This window comes from Asterias amurensis, chromosome 9, assembly GCF_032118995.1.
Source record: "Asterias amurensis chromosome 9, ASM3211899v1".
Taxonomy (NCBI): domain Eukaryota; kingdom Metazoa; phylum Echinodermata; class Asteroidea; order Forcipulatida; family Asteriidae; genus Asterias; species Asterias amurensis.
In genome coordinates, this window is record NC_092656.1 from 278898 (window position 1) to 291014 (window position 12117).

At 38.0% G+C, this 12117-nt stretch overlaps 1 protein-coding gene across 1 annotated transcript; it reads left to right on the plus strand.

Moving 5' to 3' along the window:
- Nucleotides 1-154: 154 nt before the first annotated feature.
- LOC139942251 (glutamate receptor 1-like) lies at nucleotides 155-10569 on the plus strand. The gene is made up of 10 exons (XM_071939042.1): nucleotides 155-752; nucleotides 2679-2867; nucleotides 4142-4390; nucleotides 5336-5511; nucleotides 6405-6458; nucleotides 6708-6992; nucleotides 7569-7676; nucleotides 8200-8334; nucleotides 8689-8937; nucleotides 9076-10569. Exons 1-10 carry the CDS (start codon nucleotides 674-676, stop codon nucleotides 10303-10305), a joined length of 2754 nt encoding a protein of 917 aa, XP_071795143.1. The 5' UTR covers nucleotides 155-673; the 3' UTR covers nucleotides 10306-10569.
- Nucleotides 10570-12117: the final 1548 nt, after the last annotated feature.

Here is a 12117-nt window from a genome sequence, read left to right on the forward strand (position 1 = left end):
ATTTCAATTAACATGAAAAAAAAAAAATACATACTAATATGACCGTGATCATGCGCACAATGTAATGTGTCGTATAATAATTCAAAGCGGTGACAATCCTTGGCTGAGGTATGAGAGATGTTGAAAAGTCGGAAACAGGCTGTTTATTGCTTACCGCGTCGCTTCACATCCCATATTGTTCCTTTTACTGAAAGGAGTCAACTTCTTTCATAAATCGGTGGTGCGTGATAAGTACCGCCTCCTCTCCGATTCGGGTCTGGTTTCCAAACGAAAAAGAAGAAATTATCGACATCATAGATGAATCATAACCTGTCGTGAAAAGAGGAACTACTTTTTGTGTACTCATCTGAAATTTAGATTTGAATAATTTGATGGCAGTCCATCAGCCTATGGTGAGAGGACGTAGTGTGCACGTAAACCAGTATTAAGCCGCTTGGATCTACTTCATGTAGCGGTTGGTGAATCTATGCGGACTGAGCTTCGAAACAGTAAGAGGGTTTTGTCGCTCATATTGCTACGTGACGAGGACTAGCTCAAAGAGAACAACCCATTTTCACCCGTTCACATTTTGCTGATGTGAACATAATTTGTCGCCAACTGTTGTTTTACCGCCAAGTTTCCTCTAAGGTGTTCTTGAAAGGGAGAGAGGAAGGCCGACCAAGAGTTGACGAAAATGGCTGTCCATGGATGGATTGCGGTTCAGTTGGTTTTAGCCCTAATCGGTTATGCGACATCATTCGACTACAAAATTGGTAAGTTTCATTCCGTCATTTTTGTTTTCCAGATTGCTTGTCAAAATCGTTGACTTTGAGTTTGAATATGGGCGCACTTATTCACAATGAAACCGGGAAATTAAAAGCTAATTCAACTACAAAGTATCGTATTATTTTTTAGGCCTACTCATGTTGGTTAAGATGGTCGGAATAATTTGAAATTAAACCGATTGTTTATAGCGGTGTCATCGTCACACTTCCAATGTTTGCCACTAATTTGTCATCATGACATAATTTCATAATTACAAACGATCAGGGAAAGTTAATTGTCGTAGTTTTATCTCAATTTTGCTTAGTTATGTGTGACTGTGAATGCAGTAAATTTGTTTTAGTGTTGCATGTTAATTTACAGTCGATTTCTTAGAAAAGGAGCCCAGTATTTTTAATTTCCAATTTTACAGTCAGATAGTTGTGGTGTCACAATTTTACCAAACATGCATTTCCACAAATAATGACGTCATTCTCGACGGTGCTGTGTTGCGGCATCTGTGCATTTCTGTGTGACTCTGTGAGATGCATTTGTGGGTGTTTGAATTTCACAAAATAAGCAAATATTTAGTGTCACTGTAAGTTATTTTGCGTAGAGTTGAATTAGTTCGTTTTCCTGGATGTTTTCCTGATTCTTATGCGTAAGCTGCGTTACGGGTCAATGGGAAGCTGACCAATATGGGTTTGCGCTATATAGAAGAGGTCAGCATGAACGGGGGTGGGGGGGGGGGGTTGGATGGAAACACCGTGAAGGTAGAGGGCGTTTCATCTCGTTTTGTACAGACGCTAAGCTGCTCATGTTTGTGTCTGATATCAGTAGTATTTGAAGGCCCACGCTGTTTGCAAGTGTGTATCGGAATCAGGATACATCCAATGGGGGTTGGCTGGATTGGAATGTGGTTAATGAGGTTAAGATGACTGAGGTGAACAGACAGTGATTGTGGAATGATAATCATGAGTCAGATGAAGATGATTGTGTTATTTATGATTTATTACGTTGATGATTGTAATCAGGATGATTATATTATTGATTTTGATCATGATGTTTATTAAGATGGTTTGGATTTTTTTATAGCGTTAAGTATTATGATAAAGATAATCATGTGATAATAAAGATGAGGATGTTGATGATAATGATTACGATGATTGCGATGATCATATTGATAGTAATCAGGTCGGGTGACCATGTTGATCTTGGAGGCGGTGATAGAGGAGTGCTGATTGGAGTAAATGGTAGTATAATCAGTATGCAAATTAAAGATGATTCAAAAGTAATTGTGACTTAATTAGCGAAGTATACCTTGTTGTTTGATTCTTCATTTTCATGGGGGGTTTTTAAACAAAAAAGCTAGGCTGGTTGAACATTACATTCCGAAAAGTATTTATGTTTCGCTTTTTCCTCTCCTTTTCTTTGTTTTCTTTGAAATTTGTTAGTAAAATCCATCCCCAGAAAACTTCTAGATACGTTTCTAGCTGTCTTGGCAAGCGTCTTTTTTAGATGGCATGCCTAAGATGACTACTTTTATAATCAGTTTTAGCTGAAATGTATCTACAAACTTGGTGTTCTGACTTTGCAGTAAGTTGATACTAAGTGTTTATACATGTACTTGTAAATCGGCAGTATGCTCATTCGGCAATGGGCTCATTCATTTCTACCTTGTTTGAAAAAAATATCAGCGTGCTTCAGAAAACAAAACTTTTCTGTTAACTCTATTAGGGTCAATCCGAGGGTAACTTGTAGCCCTTTGGTTCTCCAAAATACAAAGAGAAAGACCTATTGTTCAATATTGCATTCCTGCCATGTTTCTTTCTTCGGTTGACAATGTAGAATCAAATCTCATTATTCTTTAACCCATTATTTTTCAGTGATATTCAGACGCATCGGAGTAATTGTAAACTATTTTGTTGTTTTGATAGGTGCAATGTACGGCGCAAACACCCACGAGAAAGATTTGTACAAGAATCTATTTACGGACGCGTCCGTGTTCATCAACAGGGACCGGGAATTGTCGAATGATGGTAGAGACCAGATTTCCATCTACAACTATGCACCGGTGGGTGGTATAGAGTGGGCTCTACCAAACACACCCCAAGCTCTTAGAGCAGGTAAATGCTTTATACCATGTAGATAGTGCAGAGGGAGGAACAAACCCAAATTGATTGGTTTTCAATCTACAACTATGCACCGGTGGGTGGTATAGAGTGGGCTCTACCGAACACACCCCAAGCTCTTAGAGCAGGTAAATGCTTTATACCATGTAGATAGTGCAGAGGGAGGAACAAACCCAAATTGATTGGTTTATTCCCACAAACAAAAGCTTCACAGCCTTAAGGAGGCTGAATTGAGTTTTATGTTTATACATCTCTAAGAAAAGTTAAAAATATAAATACTAAAATGTACACAAAAAGACAATCCCCGAGAAACAATGTCTGTGCATTTTAACCTGGACCCGGGTCCCGTGGGCACTGACCCGGGTCCCCCTGGGACCTGACTCGCTCCCGTGGGCCCTGACCCATCCCTAGGTTATTTAGACCCGGAGTCTGATGTGTCAAAATTATCTTGAAAAGGGTGAGAGTCTGATCTGAAGTACTTTTTTAACAACTTGTTGGGTCAGTCTGACCAGCCATGCAGTCATGCTGTATTCGGTTAGTCTAACCCGGAGCGGGTCAAATCTGACTCTAGTGACTTGTTTTGTGTACATCAATACATAGTTACCCATAATGACTCAAATTGTCAAATAGCTTTCTGGAAAAAATTACTTCTCCCTTAAAAGTTTCTGAACAATAATTATAAACCCAAAGTTTGTTATGATTGTGTTTCGTATTGGAATGTGTCAATTCGGGACATGACCTTCTCTTTGACTATTGTTAACACGTGGAATGGGGTCAAACCCTTTCGCTACCCAACAATCAGTTTGGTGCAGTATATCCTCTAAATTTCAATCATACGCTCTAAATGGCTCTTATAGTCTTGGGTGGGGCAAAGTTTACTTTTTATAATCTATGTGAAAGGCGACAAAAAATGACTGTTATTCGGTTCCAATGTTCCCTGCAAAGCAAGAGCAATCTCAATATATGGCACATAAACGTGCTTTTATAAAGAATGCATTTTAGTGCAGAATGGACCTGTGTCAATTAGGGGTCACAACATTGACTTTCCAACTCCACCACGTGCATCCCGAATAGGTCAAAGGTCACTTGCCATCTGCAGTGAAGAGTTACTGAAAAGGTTATGGTTCCCCCTAATCCAGGGAATAGTGAAAGGAAAAGGTCAGGAAAGTTTTTAAAAGATTTTAGGGAACAAATAAAAGTCTAGAATCGTTGTTGTTATTTTTCTTTTAACCAGAGTTGATGTACTATTCTTTCTTTTCGTTTGACAGCCTGTACGTTTGCTAGCTCGGTTGATTTGCATGGGTTGATCATACCATCTGACATGTGTCCAAACTGTGGCGGTCATACAGGTCGGATTGTAGGTGATGCTTTTAGTCCAGTCATAGCCTTAGACCAAGCTGAAGGTTCTAATGCCTACAAGATGCTAATGACTGATTCAGACCTAATGGACCTCTGGATTAGCGTAATCAATCATTACAAATGGCAAGACTTCATATTCATCTACGATGGCGATACAGGTAAAAAACAAACTTTGATACTTAGTGCATTCGGATTCCAGTAGGAACCAAGTTCATAATATGAAAAATCGTCTAAGATCACAGGTTTACATAAAACTTAAACGGTCTAACTGTTATGATACTAGAAAACATCCCTTGAAATATTTCTGTATGAAATGTCATATACTTGGTGAGAAACAAATATACAAAAAAACCATCTGGAGTTTATCACTTTTTGTCAGCGAAACCAATTCTGTAATGTTCCTTCAGCAGCAAGAATATGGATGAGCCAAAATGAGCAGGAAACCAGTCACAAATTGTACATGAGACATGGTATTTCGGATGGTAACTTAATTCTGTTAAGCATGATGTTGTTGTGTTTTGTGCTTAAGTTTTGTGCTTAAGCAGCTCTTTGAAATTTCCCCATCTCCTTTCTACGATAACTGTTTCATTGTATTTTGAAACGTTGCCGGTATAACAAAATAAATGTCAAGTAAATTTTTCAGAATAATCTGTCAGTTTTCAAATTTTGTTTTCTTTCGTATGAACTTTCAAAATGGAATTATAATTGGTCTTCCAAACATCACCCTCTTTATCAGTAATAAACGATCATTTGTTAATAAGCATGTGGTCCGATGCCTACTACATCTCATTCAATAATTATTTTCTCACGAATTGTCTGTCATAAATATTGAAATTTAATAATGCACTACCGAGTGTTGTACTGGATTGAACATTATCAGTCGTATACCCATATAACTATATAGCAGAGTCTGATAACCAGTGGAAACGCATCCGTTTTCTGTGACTCGGAACAGTCAGCTAATGTTTGTTTTAAAAACATATAACAATATGTTTGGCTCTTACATGTTTATTTCCTCTTCTTATTATTCTTGTTTGGGACCTACAGTGAATTTGCTTCTTTCCCCCTTATAATTACTTGTTGTGTTTGCCTTGCTCATTTAGCTTACTCCGTGGCCTTGATGTTAATGGCTATGGAAGAGGATAATGATTGGCATATAGTGCCTTATGAGATATCTGAGGATTGGAGTGTTATGGCCAAGGATCTCAAGCAGAGAAGAATTCAGAATTATCTTCTCTACGTTCATGAGGAAGAACTCTTACCGGACTTAAGGGACTGGGTAAGTTTCTTGTTTAGTTGTTTTGTTTCTTTTTTACCGAAACAAGTTGTAGCTGTTGCAAACTGCTTAAATGCAAACAGTAGACATGGCCTGACGTTGAACCTAGCAGAGTCTTTCTGTATTTTGGGGGGCCTTTGTTGTTTGTTTGTTTGTTTGTTTGTCTGTTTGTCTGTTTGTCTGTTTGTCTGTTTGTCTGTTTGTCTGTTTGTCTGTTTGTCTGTTTGTCTGTTTGTCTGTTTGTCTGTTTGTCTGTTTGTCTGTTTGTCTGTTTGTCTGTTTGTCTGTTTGTCTGTTTGTCTGTTTGTCTGTTTGTCTGTTTGTCTGTTTGTTTGTTTGTTTGTTTTGTGGGTTTGTTTGTTTGTTTGTTTGTTTGTCTGTGAGTTTTTTGGTGTTGATGTTATTTTGTTAACACAATTGTGAACATGTTTATGTTTGTCGTGTTGCATTTCGCCTTCGAGAACTTTGCTATACATATAGGGTTGAAACGCCATACCATGTTTGCATGCACTAATACCACTCCCTTTGGGTTGGTAAGCATGCAGTTTCCAATTACTCCTCTTAGAGGCTTATTGTAGCATTTAGCCTAACTTTCTTATTACTGTCTGCTGTTTAGTATTTTAATATATGTGTTACGTTTCTTTGGTTCCTTAGTGTTAGATACTTGAATCTAGTTGTGTGTGTGATTTGAAACCCAAAGCTAGTTCCTTTTAATTTTAATTTTAATATTTCGGGGAAAAATTCTTGTTTGTTTTTTATTTGGTCTGAAACATTATGAAAACAGTTTTGAAAAGCCGTTCTTTACATAGTTTATGTATGTAATTATTGTATTGTTTAAAGTTTCATAAAATAGATTATAAAGTTAAATCTAAAGTTGAATTAATTCTCCGATTCAGATGTTGGATAGCGGTATGTTTGGTGACAAGTATCACTGGATCTTTGGAAACATGGTAAGTGAGACTCTTATTTTTGTTGCAAATTTCTTGTATTATCAGACATGTATTAAATTATCTTATTTCTAAAAGTCCATTTGGACATGTGAGTTCCATGTAGACCTTGCCTGAACTCCATCTGCTGTTTGTTCCCAATGTTTCATCAGACAGAATAATATCGTTTTGAAAATAATATGTTTCAAGGAAATATGACGAATAAAGTTGAATCAACTCAGCAAGTTCTTTCTGATGTTTTTCCCCTTCCAGGAGCCTCCAATTAGTCGTAACTTCTTGGACGACAAGCTTCGGATTCATACTTCCTTCTTGACTCGCTTTAAGATGGAAACCGTCTCTGGAGTGGATCAAGATGTCCATACCAGAAACCCCATTCCTCCAAGGAAGTGGCCGTTCAGGCAGAGAACCGCGTACGATTCTATGGTGTTCATGGCTAAAGCTGTGATGGCTTATCATGCAGAGTGGAATAGATGGCCTGAAGCAGTCCCAAAATGTGGAGAAGACACCGTATGTGACTTAGACCCGACCATGCAAAAGGTTTGTTTACCACAATAATCTATACTTTCCTTTCACTCAAAACCTCTCTCAATTTAATAAATGTATACAGTAATTACTTATCATTAATACTCCACCGACAAATATCTTTAATAAAAAAGCAACAATTTGGGTTCGAAAAAAGCATGTATTCTTTAAAATTATTACTTTGAAAAGTATCGGTAGTTATTGATATTAACCCGGTTGACATTGCGTTCTCTGTGTCGTTGAAGTAGAAGAAACTGGACACTTTTGGTAATTGCTCAAAATAACTGTAAGCAGGAGAAACGGCTTCTTTTAAAGTTACGTAGTTTTTGAGGAAATAAAATACTTTAGGCATGACCCACTTTATCATGCATCTAAAAGCACACAAATTTGTGCAACAAGGGTGCTTTTTCTTCATTGATATCTTACAATTTCGCTGACCAATTGAGTCAAATTCACTGGTTTTGTTATGTTATGAATATTTTGGGATACACCAAGTGAGGACACTGGTCTTTGATAATTACAAAAGGTGTCCAGTGCCTTTAATGTTAAGAGACGGTTGGGTGAATGATAGCATTATTTGGGTTTTTGTAGATCTCCCATGAAGGCCTGAGTGGCGAAGTGGCTTTCAATGAAAACAGGGATCGAGTCAACTACACGATCAACATCTTCATGGGAAAAGACAAGCATAACATCCTCCAGGTAATTAAACACAAATTCACGAGATCATTTACGACTAAATTAGCTTGCGCATGTTTTTGCAGAAATCATGAACAAGTGACTCGTTTCTGGTAAAAAAAAAACAGTGCCAAATTGGTTGAAGCCTTAATAACTGATGAAACTGAAAAATTGTGTTACCCTCCTAACGATTGACATTATAGTCTTATATACGTTTTAGTTTTAAAATTGCCATGACATCATGTGAAAGGGGTTGTATACGTTTGGTTATCACTCTTAAATTTGAAAGAAATAAAAGCTTTTGGTAATTGGTATGAGAATGCTCAGATTGTGATTTCAAATTATTAGGGATTATTTTTCCTGTGTGGACATAATCGCTCCTGATTTTCAGAGGTATCTCAAAAACTTGACCACTTTTTGAAATGAATTTTTAGCAGATTACTTTTAATATCTACATCGGTTCCATTACAAGATGTATACTTTTCCACTAAGACCCATAATGATTAATAACTGTCATGAAATTAATAATCGATTCGTTTTGTTTTAGGCCGGAAGATGGACTCAAAACATCGACCATTACGAGCGGAAGAAAGGGGTCAAGTGGCCAGAGGGCAAGGGTCGCCTAGACATGTTCCCATTCAGGCAATCTGACCAAGGGTACATCAAAATACTATCCATTGAGGTAATTTGATGAATATTCATGACTTCTAAATCTAAGGACAGCATTTATTGGCTGAATCCTTCATGGTATATATACCATGTGACCTGTGACATCACATGTTTCAAACAGAGCCACAGAGCACGGACTTCTTGCAGGCATGTTTTTTAAGAGCTAAATGGAAGAAAACATGAATTCTTATATATTTTATGGAGATTGCACAGTATGATTTCTAACAACTTTAGGTAATTATAAAGAAATGTGGACTTTGTATAACACTTGAGCTGATGATGAAGTTATGCCAAAAAATGTCAACTGTCCAATATGACCAATGTAGACCCACCAGTTAAACATCTCATCCTTTTTATTTGTTTATAGGAGCCACCTTTCATGATGTTAAAGGATCGTGACTACACTCGCGAGACTCGTCAGGTGGATGAGAATGATGGTTTAGACCGTTACATCGGTTACATTCCAGAGTTACTCCAACATGTCAAGAGAGTATTCGAGGAGGACATGCACATGGAATTCAAATATCGAATCGAGCTAGTCTCCGAGGGATACTACGGGAAGCGGAATCCAAACACCGGAGAATGGGACGGCCTAGTCAAGGAATTACAGGACTCGGTAAGTGGTTCTCAGATCATTCCCAAGAATGGTTTTTACATTAAAGGATTTGGGTACTTTTTCATAATGTCCATAGATTTACATTAAACTTACAGGGTTTAAAGATAATGACATGTTCTGTTTTTTTTGCTATTTCAGGATGCAGATCTAGCAGCAGCAGCTTTCACCGTGACCAGGCCAAGAGAAGAAGTCATCGACTTCTCTAAACACTTCGTCAAGAGTAACATAATGACCCTGATGAAGCATCCTAACTGGAGACGCGACTTCCCCTTTAACTTTGCTTTCTCATTCCACTGGGATACTTGGCTGGTCAACCTCTTTGCTCTTGGTATTGCCATCTTAGCCATATGGCTCATCATGAGATACCATCCCCTGGAGTATAGGAGACAGGCTGCCACAGGAAACGCTACACAAGAACAGGCTGACAGCTATACCCTTCGGAACTCAGCATGGACGCTTGTATGCATCATGTTCTGGCAGGGTCACAAGTCATCACCAAAGTCTTACTCTGGTCGAATTATGCTGGCAACATGGTTCTTCTTCTGTATTGTTATGCTGTTCCTCTTCATGTTGAATCTCACTGACTTCATAATCATTGACAAATCCATTCTCTTCATCAACGACCCAGTGGATCTTCTGAACGAGCCACTCCTCAAAATCGGCATGGTGAGGGATAGCCCCACCCACAATTACTACTCCATGTCTACTAATCCAGATGACCAGCAGCTGATGACACTTATGGGGGTGTTGGATCGAGCTCCATTCGTACAGAAGTTAAGAGATGGCGCCCTCCGTGTACGAAACGACAATGGACATTATGCCCTAGTCAGTGAAGAGATCATGCTTTCATTCTACACCCAGAAAGGTCCCTGGTGCGACTTGTACATCGCTGGTGACCCTGTCAAAAAGATCAAGTTTGCCTTTGCCACTCCTTCTGGCTCTCCGCTCCGAGACCAGATAACATACGTCATGAATCAGCTGGGTAGGGAAGGCGTCTTGCAAGACCTGGCTGAGAGGCGATGGTTCGGGGACCAAAAATGCGAGAATGAGACGATCTGGGAGGAGGAGAGCCTTCTGTCCATCAATGCTAATGATCTGGAAGGTATATACTACGTCTTAGCTATGGGTGTAGTTCTTAGTGTCATCATATTCTGCATAGATGTCTTGAGTTTCTGGCAGTATGGGAGTTGCTCCAGTTCAGGTACACAGCTACCACCGACTGGCCAAGTCGCCCGTCGTAATCGGCAAGGGGATAACGGCATGCGTCTTACCGACAACCCATCCTCGTCAACCCCACCTCCTCTCCGAAATGACGGCTATGATTACGGCGCCAAACCAACCGAAAAATCACCAAACTTGTGGATTTGAAGCACACATGTATTGTCTTTTTTCACTTTTATAATTTGTTTCCGAAAAGTGAATTAACAACAGTGACATTTTCTATGTCATGATGTGCAACATGCGTTTAAGGTCATATATTATGAAAATAAAGAATAGAAAAGGAACTCCGACATCAATTTTGAAGCAGTGTACATTTTGCATGGTGTATTTAACATTAAAAGGATCATTGGGTCCCAGCTGGGGAATTAGCCAAAGTTTAGAAAAGGCCCAACACTGATCAAGAAAATAGTAGAACAACATCATCTTCAACTCTCAGTTTTCAACCTTACCATCAGTTATAAATAAGACACTACCCTACCCAACATGCCTTTAACGATGCATATTGATTGTAGTAAAATATTTGTTTTCAGACATTTTGTATAAACACTTGTTAATTTTGCGGAAAAGGTTGTACTAGAAACTCATTATAAAATTATATTTTGGGTTTCCTATCTTGGGTTTATACAGTGTTCAGGCTGAAACGCGGACAATCTATTTTTGTATATATTTGGAAAATTTACAACTCTTTTAGGCATAGCTAGCGAATATTAGTTTAATTCTGGTCTTGAGGCTCGGAATGTATATTTTCGGATAAAAACTTGTGTACATGTATCGTCAAACAATGTTTGCTCGTTTAGCTTTAGATTTTGCAGACACAATTACGAAGCTCTAGACGAACACCTAAAAGACATCTGTAACAAGAAAATTGTCTGCTTTGTTCACCTGTTAAAGTTAGTCTTTTCTTCATGTGTGTCCCTTTTGGTCTCCGTACAATACCACAATGGGCGTGTCTTTGTCACGAGTAATTTACGAGCACCCATCAATAAGCACAATTCTTAAGATTTTGTCTGTTAAATAGTACAAAACAACATTCAATTAATTAATTATCATGTTATTTTATACATATAATGAACGTTTTTGCCTGTTAATGGGACATTCAATCTTTCAATGAAAAATATAATTATTTGTTCAATAAAACATTCAGGTAGGTAGATCTTTGTAGTTTGATGGCAAAAATATTTACAGAAATGTACAAAATTGTGTTCTGGCTTCCACTGCGACGTTGTTTTTCCGTAAGCTAAGCCCACGTAACCAGCAATCATCCAATCAAATGACAAGGACGAACTTGGGTGTCAGACAGTGTCACACGAACTAACACTTTTTTGTTCTCACAGTGTGGTGTGTATCCTTTGCTTCCATAGTGAATAATCTTGCTTAATCATAAAGAGCAACTCTTTCACATGTATAGACTTTACAAAGATTAAATGTATTTACTTGTTTGCAAGATATTTTACCAAACGTATGTTAAATACTATCTTGATTAGTAACATTTAGAATAGAAAATCAGAACTTCAGTTTGATTTTGTCATATTTTGGTTAACAGTTCAAATATTTGAATGTTGTATAATAAATTACTAACCGCGGGATATTTTATATTCTATAATGTGTCACCTTTTTCTAAGTGTGAAAATAAATTAAGCTATTGCACACTGCTACCAACCAAAAATATCTGTGGTATAAATGCATTAAATAGTTAACAGAGTTTTTGTAGTTTAGTTAGCATTTGGTGAAGACGACATGGTTGATGTAGCAGGATTATCAGACTAGGAAAATTGTTCTGGATTTGACTATTTGTTCGAGGAAATAATCAACAAGTGCACTTGGTGATTATTTCCTCTGCGGTCTGGTTCAGATTTGCGCGAACTGTCCTCATAAGGAAGCATTCAATCGATTTGAAATCTGAACAACCAGCACCCGTGGAATGTCAGGTGATGATTTGGTTCTGAAAGCTTTGTTGTG

What these genes read in the sequence shown, in the direction of transcription:
- LOC139942251 (XM_071939042.1), top strand. Translation starts at nt 674, where the DNA reads ATGGCTGTCCATGGATGGATTGCGGTTCAGTTGGTTTTAGCCCTAATC. An exon ending in ACTGGATCTTTGGAAACATG is followed by an intron (nt 6,459 to 6,707) that starts GTAAGTGAGACT and finishes TTCCCCTTCCAG; the next exon opens with GAGCCTCCAATTAGTCGTAA. An exon ending in TCAAGGAATTACAGGACTCG is followed by an intron (nt 8,938 to 9,075) that starts GTAAGTGGTTCT and finishes TTGCTATTTCAG; the next exon opens with GATGCAGATCTAGCAGCAGC.